General features: G+C 44.7%; 1 protein-coding gene across 1 annotated transcript; it reads left to right on the top strand.

The window, feature by feature from the left end:
• The first annotated feature begins 1,080 nt into the window (after positions 1-1,080).
• On the top strand, positions 1,081-22,498 carry LOC124136973. The gene is made up of 4 exons (XM_046503053.2): positions 1,081-1,350; positions 8,434-9,051; positions 10,586-10,742; positions 21,165-22,498. Exons 1-4 carry the CDS (start codon positions 1,227-1,229, stop codon positions 21,448-21,450), a joined length of 1,185 nt encoding a protein of 394 aa, XP_046359009.1. The 5' UTR covers positions 1,081-1,226; the 3' UTR covers positions 21,451-22,498.
• The last annotated feature ends 619 nt before the right edge of the window (positions 22,499-23,117 follow it).

Genomic DNA, 23,117 nt, shown 5'->3' with positions numbered 1-23,117 from the left:
CAGTCGTCTAAGGCGCCGTGATTCGCTGTGCAGAGTTGCGTCCCTTGGGCACACCAGAAACCTATGATTGAGGGTTCGAATCTCGGTTTGCCCCGATTATGTTTCTAGATTTGTCAGCACCATACCCGTGCTCGTGGGTTTCACGGAAGTGGTAAACGTCTGAGACCTGCATCACTTCGGGCTTTCCTCCCACATTAAGCTGACACGCCGTGATATAACTGGAAAACTGTTAAAAGCTGCGTTAAACCCAACTCACACACTCACTCTTGCCACAAACACATGCAAACGCAAGTCAATTGTTCACCTGGAAATTTGTCAAATTTGGAAATGTCCTCCACGTGTCTACTATAACATTTGTATTAAAGCTTCGCCTTGAATGTTGAAACCTTGATCAAGCAACATTTTTTGCAAGAATCGTGTGACGCTCTTTTAAGTCTTGGTTAAAAGAGCATGGGCGATTATACCCCAAACGTTGTGAAATGAAGACACGAAAGGCATATTAACTTATGACCAAACAATGTTAGAAAAGCATTAATTTGTGACCGATGTTAAAAAACATTATCTCATGACTAAACAATGTTCCCAAACATTAACTCGTGATCAAACAATGTTCCCAAACCGTAACTTGTGATCAAACAATGTTCCCAAGCCGTAACTTGTGATCAAACAATGTTCCCAAACAGTAATTTGTGATCAAACAATGTTCCCAAATCGTAACTTGTGATCAAACAATGTTCCCAAGCCGTAACTTGTGATCAAACAATGTTCCCAAACATTAACTTGTGATCAAACAAAGTTCCAAAACAGTAACTTGTGATCAAACAATGTTCCCAAACTGTAACTTGTGATCAAACAATGTTCCCAAGCCGTAACTTGTGATCAAACAATGTTCCCAAGCCGTAACTTGTGATCAAACAGTGTTCCCAAACCGTAACTTGTGATCAAACAATGTTCCCAAACAGTAGCTATAGTGACTAAGCTGTTCTTTGTCCCTGCTGCTGTTTGGTGCGCCATGTATTGACTTCTCGCGAAGCCCCACCTGAGTCGCCAATCACCCGACGGCAGAAGTCAGCCCGCCGTTGACGCAGATGGACACGACGGAGTACACGTCTCGACGTTAGAGCTCTGACTCTCTTTGGTCACTTCTAGATAATGGACGCACACGTCGTCTTCCTTGTTTGGATTAGTGTGACTGTTCTCTGACTGACCGGACGGACCTGTGTAGGATGCAGCTGCACGTGAACGACAGTCCCGTGGCGATGGACCTAGGTCAGAAGCTGGACATGCGCGAAGCCAGCACGGTGGAGATACTGGCCCCTCCGCTCCTTGTACTGGGGGCAGGCTATATTGGTGAGTTAACGTTGCTGTTGCAAGGTTCTTTGTTAACAGTTCAGCTGTGGCGATCCTGGGGCATTAATATAAAGTCATGAACACATTCTTCTTCAATCGAATATTGGTGTTACAGAAATAAACGGCGTCGTCATCTAATGGTATTACTTTTTAAGAAATAATTGCCAACAAGAGAGGTTATGTACACCTTTAAGTATTCCTAACTTTGAGACCCGTGAAGATCCGGGGGTCAATAGGTCTTCAGCAACCCATGTTTGCCGTAAAAAGCGACTATGTTTGTCGTAAGAGGCGACTAACGGGATCGGGAGGTCAGGCTCTCTGACTTGGTTGATGCATGTCATTGTATCCCCACTGCGTGGATCGATGCTCATGATGTCAATCACTTGATTGTCTGGTCCAGACTCGATTATTAACAGACCGCTGTCCTATAGCTGGAATATTGTTGAGTGCGGTGTTAAACAACACACAAACAAACAAACAATCTTAACTTTGTAATGTTGTGAAACAGGAAGTGAGGTGTCACCGCCCTCAATGGTTTCTTTAAAGTTCACGACGCTGTGGTTTCTCGCATATAGCTGAAAATGGAATGTGGTTCAAAGGGGCGTTAAAACTAATTCATTCAGAAATAAATACGCCAACGAATGAGTTCCGTTGGCATACATTTCAGGGATGTACCTGGGTTATTTATTGTCGGGGTTCAGGAAATCCACTACCCTTAATTGCAGGAGTCCCAGGGTAAAGATAGTAAGATAGATATTGAGTAAATCTGGTTACTATAGTGAGTGAGTGAGTTGGGTTAAACGCCGCTTTTAACGGTATTCCAGTTATATCGCGGCGTGTCAGGTAAACCCTAAGTGATGCAGTACTCAGACGTTTACCACTTCGGTGACACCCACGAGCATGGGCATGGTGCTGACAAACCAAGAAACATAATCGGGGCGAATCGGGATTCGAACCCACAATCATAGGTGTCTGGCGTACCCAAGGGACGCAACACCGCACAGCGAATCGCGGCGCCTAAGACGACTGGGCCACCCGTGCCCTGTGGTTACTATAAAAGAGGGCGATAACGCCAATGTCATTAAGACTAATGCGCAACTTCAGATCAGCGTCACAGAAAATTCGTATGAACATCATGGGGGATACAAGTTTAAAAAAACAACCAGACACAATAACGAGACATCCTACTGGCGATGTATAGAGAAGAGCTGTAAGGCAACACCGCAGACCCATAACGACATTGTCAGCCGGGTAGGACCCCAGCCACACAATCGCCGATCGTCAATGTTCCTGCTTCATACTGACCAGTTTAAAGAGAATATAATGCAGAGAGCTAGAGGAGAAACTACCTCCATCAACGGACTTTACGACGACCAGCTTATCGAGGTGAGACGCGATACAGACAACCTGTCGGACAACAATCTCCGGAACATTCCGATGTTCGAATCTGTGAAAACCATCATGTACCGGGCCAAACACACGACCATTCCGAAGATTCCTAGACCCGAGCTGCAGTTGACGTAGAGGGAGAGTGAAGAGTCTGAATTTAGCGACGATTTCCTAATTGGCGACGTTGGGAACGACAAGAGGAAACTTGAATTTGCTACCGCCGCGAATTTGGAACTGTTAAGGGATTTTGATGTACAGTCCCAGACCGACACCGAACTGTCGAAAGTACCTGGTGCAATGATCTCGGACCGACACCGAACTGTCGAAAGTACCTGGTGTAATGATCCCGGACCGACACCGAACTGTCGAAAGTACCTGGTGCAATGAACCCGGACCGACACCGAACTGTCGAAAGTACTTGGTGCAATGATCCCGGACCGACACCGAACTGTCGAAAGTACCTGGTGCAATAATCCCAGACCGACACCGAACTGTCGACAGTACCTGGTGCAATGATCCCGGACCGACACCGAACTGTCGAAAGTACCTGGTGCAATGATCCCGGAACGACATCGAACTGTCAAAAGTACCTGGTGCAATGATCCCGAACTGTCGAAAGTACCGGGTGCAATGATCCCGGACCGACACAGAACTGTCGAAAGTACCGGGTGCAATGATCCCGGACCGACACCAAACTGTCGAAAGTACCTTATGCAATAATCCCGGACCGACACCAAACTGTCGAAAGTGCCTGGTGCAATGATCCCGGACCGACACCGAACTGTCGAAAGTACTTGGTGCAATGATTCCGGACCGACACCGAACTGTCGAAAGTACTTGTTGCAATGATCCCGGACCGACATCGAACTGTAGAAAGAACCTGGTGCAATGATCCCGAACTGTCGAAAGTACCTAGTGCAATGATCCCGAACTGTCGAAAGTACCTGGTGCAATGATCCCGAACTGTCGAAAGTACCGGGTGCAATGATCCCGGACCGACACCAAGCTGTCGAAAGTACCTGTAGTAATGATCCCGGACCGACACCGAACTGTCGAAAGTACCTGGTGCAATGATCCCAGACCGACACCGAACTGTCGAAAGTACTTGGCGCAATGATCCCGGACCGACACCGAACTGTCGACAGTACCTGGTGCAATGATCCCGGACCGACACCGAACTGTCGAAAGTACTTGGCGCAATGATCCCGGACCGACACCGAACTGTCGAAAGTACATGGCGCAATGATCCCAGACCGACACCGAACTGTCGAAAGTACTTGGTGCAATGATCCCGGACCGACACCGAACTGTCGAAAGTACCTTACGCAATGATCCCGGACCGACACCGAACTGTCGAAAGTACCTGGTGCAATGATCCCGGACCGACACCGAACTGTCGAAAGTACTTGGTGCAATGATCCCGGACTGACACCGAACTGTCGAAAGTACTTGGTGCAATTATCCCGGACCGACATCGAACTGTAGAAAGTACCTGGTGCAATGATCCCGGACCGACACCGAACTGTCGAAAGTACTTGGCGCAATGATCCCGCACCGACATCGAACTGTCGAAAATATTTGCGTGCATAAACCATAACCAGCATCTAGCTGTCGAATGTGAAAACTACCTCTATTTTAGATTTCGACACTTCGGGCCGACACCATTACAATAGCACGGCGAACAACTATACTAGCCACATAAAGAAACTGTGCACGGAGAAAATATAGATATAAGGGCACACCGTCCATATTAGAAATATAGGTTTGAACACAGCAATTATTGGAGACATTCAAACGGTCATGCACGTGCCATGCGATATGACGTCATTGATGGGGGCCTATGGACGTGCAATGTGTTACTGCACGTGCATCCTGTGCAGCTGTACACAGCATGTGCAACTCAAAATTCGCTGTCACTTTGGAAAGCATGATCTGTGGTCATTCAAAAATTCAAAACTTCTCAGGCGCAGACACAAGCATATCACAAGCAAATCATGCCAAGATTGACAGCTGCACAGCGTCATGAAGCCACTGGAATGGATCCGAGCGGGAATGAGGCAACAACAGGGGGCAACACATTTCCAATGCCATCGTAACACGATATCGGCATTGGTGAGGCGTTATCAGAACACAAATGACGTTGCCGATCACCCACGTTCAGGACGTTCCCGAGTAAAGACGCCAAGACAGGACAGATGGATTCGAGTTACACATCTCCGACTCAGGTTCCAAACGGCAGTAACGACGTCCCAGACAATTCCTGGACTGCGCCGTATCCATCCCAACACTGTCAGGAATCGTTTACGTCAGTACGGGATTCGACCACGACGCCCTGCCATACGTCCCATCCTGACACACCGTCATCGAGTCAGCCGTCTAAGATGGTGTCGAAATCATGTTCGCCAACCTCGAATATGGTGGAGAAATGTTGTCTTTACAGATGAATCGAGGTTCAACATTTCCCACAGTGACGGGCGCCAACGTGTCTACCGGCGTTTGGGAGAACGTTATGCACGCAACTGTATTGTGGAGAGGAATCGTTTTGGAGGTGGCTCTGTGATGATATGGGGTGGAATAACAGCACGGCACCGAACCCCTTTGGTGGTTGTTCAGGGCAATCTCACCGGTGTTGGCTACAGAGATCAGATTCTGAGGCCTGTGGTCATTCCTTTCCAGCAACGTCATGGCCCGGGATTGACATTTCAACAGGACAACGCTCGTCCTCACACGGCTAGGGTCGCAATGGATTTCCTTCACCATAACAATGTCATGTTACTGCCATGGCCTGCAGTTTCTCCAGATCTCTCCCCAATAAAGCATGTGTGGGATGAAATGGAGCGCCGTCTGCGTCGACTTCCAAATCCTCCAGATAACGTCCGTGACTTGGCACAGGATTTGAGGAGGATATGGCAGGCCATTCCCCAGGCCTTCCATGCCCGTTTGGTGGACTCCATGCGTCGCCGATGGACTGCTGTGATTCACGCACAGGGTGGTCATACCGTTGACATTTTCTTATGGTCCGATCATTCAGCTGCTACAGAGTCTGCATCATTTTGTTCTTGCTGTGTTGTATTTCAATCCAGAATATATTTTCTCCGTGCAGTTTCTTTATGTGGCTAGTATACATAAAATGTTCGGATCACTGACAACACACCATTACCATAAACCATAAATATGGACGCCTGAATACTTGATCACTGATCAACAAGCCGTGACAAAAGTCGATTATTTGACCAGCAATAATGAGTCCGACTTGATGAACGGAACGGCAATTTTATCTAAATATCAATGATGGCTCAAATACAGTGTAGTGGGGCCAAAGCCGTTCTTCCCATGCGGCGCTGTTGTTGAGATCAGGGTTATTGCTGCGACGAATCCGCCATCCCTCACTTATCACACCAGCCTACCTTCCGTCGCAGTTTAATAAGATGGTAACATTTCATTGTGGTGTATTAAGAACGTGATTTCTTCCTGAGGTCATACTTGACATTCATTAAGTGGCAATTTAAGTGACCGAGCCAGCCGTCTACTGCATAGATTCAAATAAAAAGTCAAACTGACATCACATAAGCTGATTCAGTTGATTTATCATTACCATAAATAAACCGTGAATTCATAGAATTGTATTGTTTGATAATGTTCAATAACGTTTACAAAATGTTTATTTAGGAGCGCATGTATGTTCAATATTGCCTCATGTGTTTGATATAAAATCAATAAACTATTAGTGACGGTAAACGTTTTCAGTCAAGCTTTATCCATATATATTGATACTGAGAGGATTACTACTGGTTAGAGAGTTTAAATAAAAATATAATCAAATCATAATGGTGCTGTAATAGAACAGAAGAGAAAGTGGTTTGTAAAGTTGTTTAACGGGAACAATTCGAAAACTGATCGTCAACTTTGTTATTATCATTCCATAACGACATGGGATTTGAAGTGTTTATCGCGATAAGCCACCTCAACAATACATTTAACATTTTGGGGAGTTTATTTGCCTTCACGAGTTAAATTACATTCCAGATCGTTAGATACGCATCAATTCATCAATTTATCTAATTTCATCTCCCAGATTTGAAAAAAACCCAGCATTTTTTTAACAATCTAATTGATCCAGCGATCGTTAAGGCGACGGAAACATCATTGTATTTATACCACTAGAATGTAAACCTGATTTCGGCTAGTACTGTCAGCTATCTTTTAATGATGATTGTATGATGGACTCTTCTCTCCTTTAACTTAAAGGGGTTCATTATCTTTATACTAGAGCATCTCTATATCTGGCAAACTAGATTGTATTTGCACACTTACCACCGTTTCAGGTAGTTCATGGAAATACATTCCGCATTTTAAATAACATATTCCCAGCTGAGAGACTTTAATTCTTCCAAGTGATCATTTTGAAGGATTCAAACGATCTGGTCAGTCCTAGGTATAGCCTCTGTAACTATGAAATAGAATATCCCCAGGAAGTGACATTGTTCAGTTGCGGTTGTGCCGAACGGTAAAATTGTCACGACGCATACATTTCTAGAAATATGAAATATGTGTCAGCACCAGAACGACCACACCTTGTCACTAATATTGAAATGCAAGATCCCGAAATGATTTCGTCTAAGACGCCGCAATTTGCTGTGAAGCGTTGCCTCCCTTGGCACGCCAGGAACCTATGATCCTGGGTTCCAATCCCGGTTCGCCCCGATTATGTTTGTAGGTCTGTCACCACAATACCGTGCTTTCACCAAAGTGATAAAACGTCCCAATCTCATTAAAATCAGGCCTCAGTTCTCGTTATCGCTAAACAAAGATCTGAGGACATCCCATTAGGGGTCACGTCAGAACGACCTTTATGAAAGTGACAGTCGGAATGTGATTTCTAATCATGCAACCTTGAAAACTTTAACTCCGAGCAATAGTTACGGGTTTAACGACTGAATCCATACAATCTAGACCATATGTTAGCCATTCAAGAATGTTCTTTTGTTCAGGTTTCAAAGTTGTAATCAAGAATTTGTCAAAATATGTTTCGAAGCGTAGTCGCCAATTTGAAATAAGTGCCGTAAAGCACGAGAAAGCTGCCTTCTGATTGGTCATTCCATTGGTCGGTCAAAGTTCGCGCAAGGTCGGTCTGACATGACCCGTAATGGGATGTCCTGAGATCTTTGTTTAGCTGTAGCGAGAACTAAGATGTGGTTTTAATGAGATTGTAAAACGTCCGAGACCTGCACCACTTCGGGATTTCCTCCCACTTTAAGCTGACACGCTTGATATAACTGGAATACTGTTTGAAGGGACGTTATTGCCGGTGCGACGTTAAATCTTAACTCACTCACTCACTTAAAGGGACGTTACCCTCAACTCACTCACTTATCTGGAGAGTCCATAGCTATAAGGCAAGGACACAGTAGGAAGAAAATGAGTCGCTCCTCTTCGAAGCTTTGTGTTTCTGTTACAATAAATGTGTATCCCATTGATATGCACGATTAGAAATATTGATGAGGGAAAGTGAAGATAACAGGGTCAATTTCGGCCTGGTCACCTTCGTTTTGTACCCAGGGTACCCTCCCATATATCTTTATGTAATCAGCTTCTTGTCGGGCCTATAGTAGCAACTTGTCGGTACCCAGTTGGTTACATGAAACGCGAAACATACGAGCATGAAGTTAACTGTCGTCTCTTTGTCCACCACAGCTCTGATGATCCTGTGGCTGAAAACCCACGGTGGCTGGGTTGCTCGGTTGTTCGTGCCAAGATGTCTGCGGACCAATTCTGCTGTGGACATTACCGACACTCGATTCAACAAGAACACATACTCGGACAAATGTTGTACAAAACCCTTGATATCAATGGAGGACAAGAAGGTCCTCCAATCCATCACCGGGCAGACGAACATTTTCAAAGAGCTGGTGAAAATCGTGACGCCTGCCACCCTGTCTCTCGCCTTTTGCCCCCTCACCCTCTTCACGCACGGGCTGATTCTTGAAGGATTTTGGCCGATGAATGTGTTTCCCCAGGCTCCAAATATCAACGATGGTATTGCGTGTTTCCTTGTCCCGGCAGGGATGGTGTACGCCATATCCTTTGGGTTTGCGTTTCAGGCCGTGTTCACTCGCCATCTTGACACTGATAGGTGTATCAGCGAGGAAGTGAATAACATGAACCGAATTATCTCCCTTGTGTCAAGGATGCAGTTTCCCAGCCCGAAGACACAACTCGGGATACTTAGAGTCATAAAAAGTGAAATCATTGCGATGGTGCAGGATGTGCTGGGCACACAGACGTGTCTGGACTACGACGCCGGGAAGGAAGGTCAGTTTTCAGAATTTTTCTGTCTTTGCATCCCATTTACGCGTAAACATGGAGTTGATGTTATGGATATAGGAATCTTTAAGAATTTACTTCAATGTTTTATGCGTCTATACTTCCATAAACGACTTAACACCCGGTGTGCACAGTGTATAAATCCGCGCTAAAGTGCGCACGTCGTTATTTAGGTCTAGTATTCCATAAACGACTTAACATACGGTGTGCACACTGTATAAATCCGCGGTAGAGTGCGCGAGCCGTTATTTAGGTCTATAACTTTATAAACGAGTTAACATCCGGTGTGCACACAGTCTAAATCCGCGTTAAAGTGCGCTCGGCGTTATCTAGGTCTATAACTCCATAAAAGACTTAACATCCGGTGTGCACACTGTATAAATCCGCGTTAAAGTGCGCACGCCGTTGTTTAGGTCTATACTTCCATTAACGACTTAAGATCCGGTGTTGCCACTGTATAAATCTGTGTTAAAGTGCGCACGCAGTCATTTACGTCCATAGCTCGATATACGCAAAATATTATAGAAATTAATTCTTATATATGAAATCAACACTAATAAATTCAAAGACACATTGTAACACAAAGAAACTGAAGACAACGATACGACAAGCCCCGCCCAATTAGGAAACAGTAGTCCGCTAGTGGGCGTGGTTATTCGTTTTCGGTTATGGAAGCATAAACGCAAAATTAATTGCTAAGTCAGCCAATCAAAAGACAGAATCACTTGCAAATTATTTATCAAAAGTTGGTCTTACTTGACCTATGGCACTGCTGTGCAGAACAGGTTACCAGTTTTCCATGCTTATCGTAAGCCTTGAATACAAGTTCCTTCCCAGCGCATGACACCTTCGTTACACTCTTGGTAACATCGCTGCAAATAGTGTGGGCGCGGCCATTACAAGAATCTTGAAATTTGCCCTCTAACCCCAAATGTAGTATTGCTAATACATTTGTTTATGTATTTCGGAATGCCATTAAAGTGAATTTTGAAAAGGTTTGCGACCGACTTTTGTTTGATCAGATTGGCTCGAGATTGCAGACGGAAAACCAACCAACTTCCCCTTTACATTCTTACAATACCAAATACATGAAGTTGTAATGAAACAGAAATTCAAATTCACAAACAAAGAAAATAATTTAGCAGGTGTAAGAGTATTCCGCCCCACGACAGTTACCGATTGTTTGTAAACATAACGTTCAGGCGGTTGTGAGTTCAACTCCAAGCATGGTTGTAGCCAGCTATCAGCGATAGTATAGAGAGCTAACGGGATATCGCTGCGAGGAGCTTGGAGCCTGAGCCTGAATAATGGAGTCGGGTGGTCACAATGTGTGACACAATCCTTGGTCGTCATTGGTTGTCAGGCGTGCTGTCAACAACTGGTCAACCTGGCTCAGACTCGATCATCTACAAACTTCCGTGATAAAGCCGGAATATCGCTGATTTAACTTCATTCAAATACTTACTTACTACATACTTTCGCTGCGATGACATTGTCCTTTATTCCCACTAAACATTCACAGCATTCCAAGACCTCATCCGGGTTCTAGCGTCAGAGTCTTCAATGGTGACGTCACAGAACGACGCTGTGTTGCGAAAGCAGGCGATAAAGTTGATATCAGCTCAAGTGTACCACTTTGAACTGAAGTGTCCCCATACTCAGAGACTCAACCCTGTAATGTAAGTAACCATGGTAATCTACAGGTCAGCGTGTCATGACTGGTACAAGCCAGTGTGTCATGCAGGGTACAAGCCAGCGCGTCATGGATGGTACAAGCCAGGGTTTCATGCATGATACAAGCCTGGGTGTCATGGATGGTACAAGCCAGCGTGTCATGCATGGTACAAGCCAGCGTGTCATGCATGGTACAAGCCAGCGTGTCATGTATGGTACAAGCCAGTGTATCATGTATGGTAATTGTACAAGCCAGGCTATCATGCATAGTAATCGTTAAAGCCAGGGTTTCATGCATGGTACAAGCCAGGGTTGTCATGCATGGTACAGGCCAGGATGTCGTGCATGGTACAAGCCAGCATGTCATGCATGGTACAAACCAGGGTGTCATGCATGGTACAAGCCAGCATGTCATGCATGGTACAAGCCAGGGTGTCATGCATGGTACAAGCCAGGGTGCCATGCATGGTACAAGCCAGCATGTCATGCATGGTACAAGCCAGGGTGCCATGCATGGTACAAGCCAGGGTGTCATGCATGGTACAAGCCAGCATGTCATGCATGGTACAAGCCAGCGTGTCATGCATGGTACAAGCCAGCTGGTCATGCATGGTACAAGCCAGGGTGTCATGCATGGTACAAGCCATGGTGTCATGCATGGTACAAGCCAGCATGTCATGCATGGTACAAGCCAGCGTGTCATGCATGGTACAAGCCAGCGTGTCATGCATGGTACAAGCCATGGTGTCATGCATGGTACAAGCCAGGGTGTCATGCATGGTACAAGCCAGCATGTCATGCATGGTACAAGCCAGGGTGTCATGCATGGTACAAGCCAGGGTGTCATGCATGGTACAAACCAGGGTGTCATGCATGGTACAAGCCAGCATGTCATGCATGGTACAAGCCAGCGTGTCATGCATGGTACAAGCCAGGGTGTCGTGCATGGTACAAGCCAGCGTGTCATGCATGGTACAAGCCAGCGTGTCATGCATGGTACAAGCCAGGGTGTCATGCATGGTACAAGCCAGGGTGTCATGCATGGTACAAGCCAGGGTGTCATGCATGGTACAAGCCAGCGTGTCATGCATGGAACAAGCCATGGTGTCGTGCATGGTACAAGCCAGGGTGTCGTGCATGGTACAAGCCAGGGTGTCGTGCATGGTACAAGCCAGGGTGTCATGCATGGTACAAGCCAGGGTGTCATGCATGGTACAAGCCAGGGTGTCATGCATGGTACAAGCCAGGGTGTCATGCATGGTACAAGCCAGGGTGTCATGCATGGTACAAGCCAGGGTGTCATGCATGGTACAAGCCAGGGTGTCGTGCATGGTACAAGCCAGGGTGTCATGCATGGGTCAAGCCACAAGATGTGATAGCCATAAAAGTAGAATAATGACTCAGACTGAACCTGTGGAAAATCCAAACTTGCTGCATTTGAGGCTTCAGCATTACAGTAAGGGCTGGGCAGAAGGCAGAATATAATGGTCACAAGGATGGCTTATTAAGTCATGTCTCAAATCTAAAATGATATATACTCTTTAAAACAAGTAGGGGATCATAAAATATAAATGTTAAGAACAAGTATAGAACAAAGATAATTGTTGCCGACAAACATATTATGCAAGAACGTTTATGTCTGCAAAACGTAACACCCAAACACATCCTATACTTTGCATGTGCCTTAGACAGTAGTGCTACACACGTGCGTTGGGTGTCATTCCTGGTTTTGACACTTTCAAGGAAGGTCGATCAATCGCTGTTGACCATTATCTCTTTCACTCTCTTTGATTCTGCTTATCATACAGTTGTGATTTACTTGATTTCATTCATTGTTTGTGTATGAACTAGCGATGCGGCGTCTGCAACGCACGGAGAGTCTATACGGGCTGTTGGCATGCTGAAACCGTCACAAGTTAGCGTGCAGTGGCCAATACGTTCATTTTTTCATAGTCTGGGATTAGAAGACCATGGAACAGGTACCAACAAACCTAAAGTGTTGACGATTGACCCCGCCTGGTCTCCCCAGGTCAACAAGAGTATAGGATCAATTGATCCGAAACCAAGCTTTACGAAATCGGGCTCAAAAGGCGAGTCGGAATCATACATCGTATAGTATTGGCAGATATAGTTTTGTGAATGTGGAAAGGGTTTTGTCACTTTTATTCAAACATTCATCGGCACGGGTGGCCCAGTCGTCTAAGGCGCCGCGATTCGCTGTGCAGAATTGCGTCCCTTGTGCACGCCATAAACCTATGATTGTTGGTTCGAATCCCGGTTCGCCCCGAAATGTTTCTAGGTTTGTCAGCATCATACCCGTGCTCGTGGGTTTCATCGAAGTGGTAAAGGTCTGAGACCTGCATCACTGTGTAGCCAGTACATATAGACCTAGATTACTATAGGTATGTTTGTGTACCCGGTACATATAGACCTAGATTACTGTGGGTATGTTTTTGTACCCGGTACATATAGACCTAGATTACTATGGGTATGTTTGTGTACCCGGTACATATAGACCTAGATTAATGTGGGTATGTGTGTGTACCCGGTACATATATACCTAGATTAATATGGGTATGTTTGTGTACCCGGTACATATAGACCTTATAGTTATTTGTGTACCCGGTGCATTTTGACCTAGATTACAATTGGTACGTTTGTGAGCCCGGTAAATATAGACCTACATTACTCGGGTCTGTTTGTGTATATATATGGAATAGGTTTATGTAGTTCTAGCACTGAGTATTTACCTGACTAAGAACGGTTCATTCACACACCTTTTCTATGTCTGATTCATCCAAGTCTATACTCGATAGCGTTATCACTTAAGTAGCCAGTGTAGTAGTATCGACCTGGGCGGTTGCGGTTGATTTGATTCTCAGCGACAGTCCTGTATCCCCCGGCCTCTCGGGAATAACCCACTCATTTAGTAGCAGAACAGAGCAGTATTTACTCTACTGTATTACTGACAGTTGCCATGGTGGGTATTCATGGCCATGGATCAACGCCTGAATATAATTTTTATGATACGTAGAACACTGCTATTGTTTGCATGTTTATTATCATCTCTTTTTAAAGTAGATAAAATAAAACAAAACAATTCATAATCCATTAATCCGTTTCGTGGCCACAAAATAATGTGTAAAAAGTGTTTTATCGAAAAAAATCAATTGTCCCGTAACGTCTTGAACAAAATAATTATGCTTCATATTGTTGGACAAAATTTGTCTGCCACAAAATTATCGCTGCAATGTGTTTTTGAAAAAAATTATTTTCGCTCATGGTTTTAATGAACATATTTCTGGGTTTGCAGTTATAGCTGAAAAAATATCTGGTCTCAAAACAAAATCCCAGCCCAAATCCCACATGGTCGGTCCCCGAGCTCACTTCCAATCATGCTCAACAAAACGCCGCTCCTTCAATATATACATGTTCAACGTACCTGCGGCAACGATCTCACAGCTCAAAACACCCAACACAACAGACACATGTGTGCATAAGGTACATGCGACATTCCGTATACACAAAATGAGAGCCTAAAATGTATTTTAGTTAAGTTAAGTTTGGCAATATTACAGCAATGTCACTGTATAGCGACACCAAAGAACACATTTCAAATTGTGTACCCATGTGGGGAATCGAACCAGGCTGGTCAGTGCGACGAGCGAACACTTTAACAACTAGCAAGGGTATCTCGCAGCTCTAAACAGATTCCTGGAAAACAACCATTTGGGGTGATTGTTCACTGACTGATGAATTGCCTGCCTTATATGCCTGGCAACAACTTGTAGGGCCAGCCTGTGTCACAGTCCCTGAACCATTATGTTCTGCCTTCCGCCCAGCCCTTACTGTAATGCTGAAGCCTCAAATGCAGCAAGTTTGGATTTTCCACAGGTTCAGTCTGAATCTTCCATTTCACTAGGGCTCCTTTCAATTTAAATGTAGTTGCTTGTTTTTAACAAAAACTGTATCTTTTCAGATACAAAGCATTAGTCTACTTTTATGGCCATCACATCTTTCTGCGAAAGATTACAAGTTATACAAATATTCAAACATGTAAAACCAATATTAAACATCTAAAACCAATTATATCCAAGAGTTATAAGAAATCAATGAACGTTGGAAAAGGCACTTGTGACGTTTCTATTTCTTATATAAAAATACAATACGCGAATATAAAAAGTCAATTATCATAAAATGTCGAATAGAAGTACTTCCTTTGCTAAGCATTCTAAATATGTGACATGTTTACCGACATTCATTAGTGCCGATGTAATGGTTTATGAGAGTAATTTCCCTGTACCCACTTTAGTATCTGATTATAAGTAAACAAACATGACTCGTGGGTAGCAGTTGACGATCGCTACCTCTAATGAAACGCAACAAAGACTCGGCCCTGGAATAGTACTCGGGCTAAAAGGTTTTCAGTGTAACATTTCTGGTACAGAATCCATTGCCCTTAGATTATCCAAACATGCAATAAAAGACTCCACAACACAATATCTATATTGCAAAATGGCTTGCAGTCCTATACGATTCGTCAATATTCTGCCATCGTTCGGTCTACTTGAATCAGAGTGGGACTGCCTACCGGCTTGAATGACCAGTGCCGACACTGTGGTACCGTCAGTAGGAGGAGTGGTACTTAATGGGCGAGACTTTGTTAACGGATGTGTAATTACCATCCAAACTAAGATTGAGTACCTAATATTGAGTGTTTCCAACCAAGGGTGGCATGACTTCTATCAGTTGTGAGTATTTATTCAGTCAACAGGAAAACGGACTGTATTTTGTGTGCAAAAAGTAGTTCGCTTATTGTAGCAAAACCGGACTCAAACCATGAGCTCTGTGATCTATTCTGAGGGTGGCTATTTCGCTGGAAATGAGATTGATTTTAAAGAGACAAGTACGATTTTCTTAGGTTAAGATATCTCAAGCACAAAAAGACCTGAGGGTATTGAAATGTGGGCGTCATATTCTTTTGTATTAGCAAGGTAGACCACGTACGGAATCGTGCCACAGAACCGAACGTAACCGAACATAACCGAGCTTTACCGAACAAAACGTTGCAAAAGCTTCCAAAGCATCCTCGTCGTGATATCTATAACCAACGAACCCATTTCAATTGGGTTTAACACCATCTCAAGATAAAATCAGATTTGATAGTACCGTATTCACCCAGGGACATTTTCCATCCTTACATAATCAGCAGCATACACAGCCAGGATGAATACGAAGTTTAAAGAAAGAAAATATCAGACAGGGAGATCGTAAGTGGTGCTAAAACTTGAACTATTGGTAATGAGATTAGAACTGAGACTTCAGCTATTGGGTAATGAAATTGGTACTGCAACTTGAACTATTGGTATTGAGATAAGTACTGGGACTTGACCTGTTGGTTAATGACATTAGTTCTGGGACTTGAACAATTGGTTAATGACATTAGTTCTGGGACTTGAACTATTGGTTAATGGCATTAGTACTGGGACTGGCGGAACACATTGGACATAGTTGTATTCGACTCACGCAATCGGCGCCAGAAGGTTAATAAACCCGAGGAGCGCACACCCCTGCAACACAGTGTTCGCTGTTCACCGTGACGGTCCAAAAGAGACACTATCACTGTGATGGGTGAACAGCTGGGTTGAGACGGTATAGGGCGAGGACAGTCTAAGAAAGTCACTATCACTGTGATGGGTGAACAGCTGGGTTGAGACGGTATAGGGCGAGGATAGTCTAAGTGAGTCACTATTACTGTGATGGCTGAACAACTGGGATGTGACCGTATAGAGGGGGGGGGGGGGGGGGGAGGGGGGGGGGGGGGGAGGATAGTCTGAGAGAGTCACTATAACTGTGCTCAGTGAACCGCTGGGTTGTGACAGCTGGGGGCGGATAGTCTAAGAGAGTCACTATTACTGTGCTGGGTGAACAGCTGGGTTGTGACAGCTGGGGGCGGATAGTCTGAGAGAGTCACTATTACTGTGCTGGGTGAACAACTGGGTTGTGACAGCTGGGGGCGGATAGTCTGAGAGAGTCACTATTACTGTGCTGGGTGAACAGCTGGGTTGTAAGCATTCTAAATATGTGACATGTTTGATGGTTCATGAGAGTAATTTCCCTGTACCCACTTTAGTATCTGATTATTAGTAAACAAACATGACTCGTGGGTGTCAGTTGACGATGGCTACCTCTATTGAACGCAACAAAGACTCGGCCCTGGAATAGTACTCGGGCTAAAAGGTTTTCAGTGTTACATTTCTGGTACAGAATCCCTTATGTCCTTAGATTATCGAAACAAACAATAAAAGACTCCACAACAGAATATCTATATTGCAAAATGACTTGCAATCCTATACGATTCGTCAATATTCTGCCATCGTTCGGTCTACTTGGATCAGTGCGCGACTGCCTCCCGGCTTGTATCATCATCGCTGACACTGTGATCGGTAGGAGGAGTAGTACCTCCAGTAGGAGGAGTAGTACCTCCAGTAGGAGGAGTGGTCCTGCACCATGACCGTGGAATCTATTTATTTTATGAAAAAAATAATCTAGAAATGCATACAAAAGCAAGTCTAGCCAGCTCAAGCTAGCTCTATTCCGCACTCTGAAATCAGCATAGGGAATTTGTTTATATAGTCAAGAAGGATATTGTGTAATATAAGATTTCAGAGACTAAATGTTAGTCTATAGGAGGATTGGTACCCTCCGTGGAAGAGTGGTACTTTATTGGCGAGACTTTGTTAACGGATGTGTAAATACCATAAGGTACGAAGATTGAGTACCTAATATTGAGTGTTTCCAACCAATGGTGGCATGACTTCAATTAGTTGTGAGTATCTATTCAGTCAACAGGAAGAACAGATTGTATTTTGTGTGCAATATGTAGTTCGCTTATTGCAGCCAAAACCGGACTCAAACTATGAGCTCTGTGATCTATTCTGAGGGTTGCTATTTCGCTGGAAATGAGATTGATTTTAAAGAGACAAGTACGATTTTCTTTGGTTAAGATATCTCAAGCACAAAAAGACCTGAGGCGTCATATCCTTTTGTATAAGCAAGATAGACCACGTACGGAATCGTGCCACAGAACCGAACGTAACCGAACATAACCGAGCTTTACCGAACAAAACGTTGCATAAGCTTCCAAAGCCATTCGTCACCACTCGCCCCTTTCCGTAACCAGCAAGAAGACTCGCATCCCCTATCGATGAATGTTATGTGCGAAAATAAGACAAACCAATTAGAAAGCGCGTATGATTGCAAGTTCTTCGTCAAAGAATCCCTCAGAAATAAATTTCGATTTTACATATATCTTGCATCTAAAAATATACCTTAGGCACAGTTACATTTGTTCAATCATACTGTATAATTCAGCACCTTCCGATGTGCTTATAATTGCATCTGAAATATATATAATATATAGAGAGTCACTATCACTGTGGTGAGTGAACAGCTGGGTTGTGACAGCTTGGGACAGATAGTCTGAGAGAGTCACTATCACTGTGGTGAGTGAACAGCTGGGTTGTGACAGATAGGGGCGGATAGTCTGAGAGTCACTATCACTGTGATGAGTGAACAGCTGGGCTGTGACAGCTCGGGACGGATAGTCTGAGAGAGTCACTATCACTGTGGTTAGTGAACAGCTGGGCTGTGACAGCTCGGGACGGATAGTCTGAGAGAGTCACTATCACTGTGGTTAGTGAACAGCTGGGTTGTGGCAGCGAGGGGCGGATAGTCTAAGGGAGTCACTATCACTGTGATGAGTGAACAGCTGGGCTGTGACAGCTCGGGACGGATAGTCTGAGAGAGTCACTATCACTGTGGTTAGTGAACAGCTGGGCTGTGACAGCTCGGGACGGATAGTCTGAGAGAGTCACTATCACTGTGGTTAGTGAACAGCTGGGTTGTGACAGATAGGGGCGGATAGTCTAAGGGAGTCACTATCACTGTGATGGGTGAACAGCTGGGTTGTGACAGATAGGGGCGGATAGTCTAAGGGAGTCACTATCACTGTGGTGAGTGAACAGCTGGGTTGTGACAGCGAGGGGCGGATAGCCTGAGAGAGTCACTATCACTGTGGTGAGTGAACAGCTGGGTTGTGACAGATAGGAGCGGATAGTCTAAGGGAGTCACTATCAGTGTGATGGGTGAACAGCTGGGTTGTGGCAGCGAGGGGCGGATAGTCTAAGGGAGTCACTATCACTGTGATGAGTGAACAGCTGGGCTGTGACAGCTCGGGACGGATAGTCTGAGAGAGTCACTATCACTGTGGTTAGTGAACAGCTGGGCTGTGACAGCTCGGGACGGATAGTCTGAGAGAGTCACTATCACTGTGGTTAGTGAACAGCTGGGTTGTGACAGATAGGGGCGGATAGTCTAAGGGAGTCACTATCACTGTGATGGGTGAACAGCTGGGTTGTGACAGATAGGGGCGGATAGTCTAAGGGAGTCACTATCACTGTGGTGAGTGAACAGCTGGGTTGTGACAGCGAGGGGCGGATAGTCTGAGAGAGTCACTATCACTGTGGTTAGTGAACAGCCGGGTTGTGACAGATAGGGGCGGATAGTCTAAGGGAGTCACTATCACTGTGATGGATGAACAGCTGGGTTGTGACAGATAGGGGCGGATAGTCTAAGAGAGTCACTATCACTGTGGTGAGTGAACACCTGGGTTGTGACAGCGAGGGGCGGATAGCCTGAGAGAGTCACTATCACTGTGGTGAGTGAACAGCTGGGTTGTGACAGATAGGGGCGGATAGTCTAAGGGAGTCACTATCAGTGTGATGGGTGAACAGCTGGGCTATGACAGCTCGGGACGGATAGTCTGAGAGAGTCACTATCACTGTGATGAGTGAACAGCTGGGTTGTGACAGCTAGGGGCGGATAGTCTGAGAGAGTCACTATCACTGTGATGAGGGAACAGCTGGGTTGTGACAGATAGGGGCGGATAGTCTGAGAGAGTCACTTTCACTGTGGTGAGTGAACAGCTGGGCTATGACAGCTAGGGACGGATAGTCTGAGAGAGTCACTATCACTGTGATGAGTGAACAGCTGGGCTGTGACAGCGAGGGGCGGATAGTCTGAGAGAGTCACTATCACTGTGATGAGTGAACAGCTGGGTTGTGACAGCGAGGGGCGGATAGTCTGAGAGTCACTATCACTGTGATGAGTGAACAGCTGGGTTGTGACAGATAGGGGCGGATAGTCTGAGAGAGTCACTATTACTGTGATGAGGGAACAGCTGGGCTGTGACAGCGAGGGGCGGATAGTCTGAGAGAGTCACTATTACTGTGGTGAGTGAACAGCTGGGTTGTGGCAGCTCGGGACGAAAGTCTAAGAGAGTCACTATTACTGTGATGGGTGAACAGCTGGGCTGTGACGATATAGAGTGGGTGGGGGTTGGGGAGGATAGTCTGAGAGAGTCACTATCACTGTGATGAGTGAAGAGCTGGGTTGAGACGGTATAGGGCGAGGATAGTCTAAGAGAGTCACTATCACTGCTCAAGTAACATGGACAGGCAGTGTCAATAACAAACTCAAAGAATTTGATTCTTCTCTTTGAATTAGACATACTTAGAGGTAAGTGAATCTCACAGAAACTGTAAACATATATCGTGTCCTCACGTGACTTTCTGTGACCAATGTTACACATGGCTTGGCTCAGTTTCAGGCACACAGAAAGACCGGTATTGGTCCCATGATACAGTGGAAACCATAAATAATAAAATAAAAATGATGGCATCAATATACAACAAATACATATCTTACATGAGATGTCACACTTTGGCCGGAACTGACACAATTACCCTGTGATATATAAACTACACAGATAGTTTATATATCACAGTTTATGTCATATGTCATATGAGGTTAGCAGAAAAATATTGGGCGACGCCCGTAGCGAATTTATATTGCCGAAAAGTTTCCACTAGCTGGTATCCATATCGTACATGTCAAGTCAAAACTTGACACAACCGTTGATGATAAGGGTCAAGGGAGACTACTCTTCAAACCTCAGAGGCCAAACCTTGTTGTTAACTTTAACTATAATCTTTATCAATCAAAATCACGAACGTGATAAAAAAACATTAACGTCCTTGCACATCCTAATTAATCATATTAAAAGAAGAAAACAGTTTCGATAACGAATTTCTGTACCAGAATTGTCATGTGAAATATGTGAGGTGGGTGTTGGAAAATCCAAGATGGCTGTCACTGACGGTATACGGTCTCAAATTAGGTCAGTAACAACCATCTTGGATTTTTACTGATGGTATACGGGCTTATATGGGGGTTAGTAGTTCTGCTCTCTGATTGGTCAATCTCACTTTCAGGCATACTAAATAGACATATGAGAACACGGCGTATTGGAGGGTGCGTCGATGCATAAGGACACGGATACAACTAAAGGTTTTGATGTCTTCCAGGTGGGGAGTTCTGGAGACGCTGGGGTACTTCAACTTCATGGCCATGCTGCTGGTACAGACTCAGTCCTATGGGATGGATCTGTCCATGTGCATCATCACCGTCATTTCCATCTCCATGCTCTGTTACGTCATCGCCGACCTTGACAACCCCTTCAACGGCTTCTTCAGAGTCAACCTCGCCGTGTTTCCGGCGGTCGTCAACCGGCTTGACGTCATTTACAGGAAGTGCGTCCACACCACGTGCCGCGACACCAACAGCAAGGAACACGTGACCGTAACCACGTGACTCTTTCAATATCATAATTTCTTTGTATATATTAAGGTAATGTTATGAATCACTAATTAAGTGCTTAGATACAACAATCGTTCCTGTCATATTAAACCACAGCGAGTGTACTCGATATGATTTTGATTTTTGAGAGACAGTCCTTCATATCTGAAACTCGGTAATCTCTGGTCTGTCTTACAGACCCTGTTACAAATATATATCAAATACAGCCCATGCAAGTCTATCATGTTTGGCAAGCCTAGATCACTGCAGTATCTGAAAATGAAGAGAGTCACTGGGGTCCTTTTTATTATATTTTTATTAAGATGATAACTGAACAACTGGGTTTTTTCTGTACGATATGTTCATTTCAGAGACTAGATGTTAGTCAAGGTAATCTCGAAAATACCTATATACCTATATAGTCCAAGCTGCGGTACTATGTCTGAATAACACCGTTTTATCTCAAATTAACACTCACATATGTCGAACATGTGTATTGGTGATACTATATATGCATCTTGGATCTTTATCTCGAAGTTGGCTTAGTTACACAATTAATGATGGATTGTTCAGCTTGGAGTTTAAAGTAGACAAGAATGCAGTATACGGGACACTTTCCGCCATTTTGGTAAGGGATGTAAACGAGCTCGTTCCTCAGTGAGGGTTTCTAAGTATTTTCAGACGTCATTTTTCTCGCCTCGCTAAAAAATAGGTTTGGAGGCGCTTGCTCATATTAAACCATACAAATGTATAGGGGTCATTTTTCTGCTTATTTTGAGCTTTATCGCCATATTTTTCAAATAGTGGTGCTGTCGCGTGGGGCTTTATCAGTGGCATCAAACAAACATGGCGGATAGGTGTCCGGTATAATGTGTACCTTGATATATTGTAAATTTAGAAACAGTAAGGAACATTCAGTGTTTTGTCTCCAGATTGGATATGGCATGGTGATGTGAGTTGGTTTAACGCCGCTTTTAACAGTATTCCTGTTATATCACTGCGTGTCAGATTAATGTGGGAGGAAAGCCCGAAGTGATGCAGGTCTTAGACGTTAACGACTTCGGTGAAACCCACGAGCACGGGTATGGTGCTGACAAACCTAGAAGTATAAACGGGGCAAAACCGGGATTCGAACCCACGATCACAGGTTTCTGGCGTACCCAAGGGACGCAACTCTACACAGCGAATCGCGGCGCCTTAGACAACCTAGACGACCGGGCCACCCGTGCCCCCTGCATGTGTTGAGGCTAATTAATGTGCAACTTAGGATCTGCAGCTACAACAAGGAAGAGACCCTGTTGCCATCAACTGAAAGGCCTTTATGATGACACTGTTTGTAAATAGACTAGAAATTGCGTTCCTGTTCTATCAGTAATAATAATTGGAATTCATCGTCTCACAAGTGCCATAGTGTTGATCGTGTGTTTAGAAGTGATCCGTCTCCAGTACGACATCCCATCAATAGGGCGACAAATCAAGCGACTACACACACAGATGCATGCCATTGTATCCCAATTGCATGGATCGATGCTCATGATATCATTCACTGGATTGTCGGGTCCAGACTCGATTGTTTACAGACCGCCGTCATATAGCTTGAATATTGCTGAGTGCGGCGTTAAACAACAAACAAACAAACAAACACAGATACAACTGAGTGATGTAGTAGCCGTTAACACGTG

The sequence above is a fragment of the Haliotis rufescens genome, unplaced genomic scaffold (genome assembly GCF_023055435.1).
Source record: "Haliotis rufescens isolate VD_foot unplaced genomic scaffold, xgHalRufe1.0.p SCAF_1, whole genome shotgun sequence".
NCBI lineage: Eukaryota > Metazoa > Mollusca > Gastropoda > Lepetellida > Haliotidae > Haliotis > Haliotis rufescens.
The sequence above is the reverse complement of the archived record's forward strand: the minus strand, read 5'-3'. Positions and strand labels throughout refer to the sequence as shown.

What these genes read in the sequence shown, in the direction of transcription:
- LOC124136973 (XM_046503053.2), top strand. Translation starts at nt 1,227, where the DNA reads ATGCAGCTGCACGTGAACGACAGTCCCGTGGCGATGGACCTAGGTCAG. An exon ending in ACTGGGGGCAGGCTATATTG is followed by an intron (nt 1,351 to 8,433) that starts GTGAGTTAACGT and finishes TGTCCACCACAG; the next exon opens with CTCTGATGATCCTGTGGCTG. An exon ending in CAGAGACTCAACCCTGTAAT is followed by an intron (nt 10,743 to 21,164) that starts GTAAGTAACCAT and finishes GATGTCTTCCAG; the next exon opens with GTGGGGAGTTCTGGAGACGC.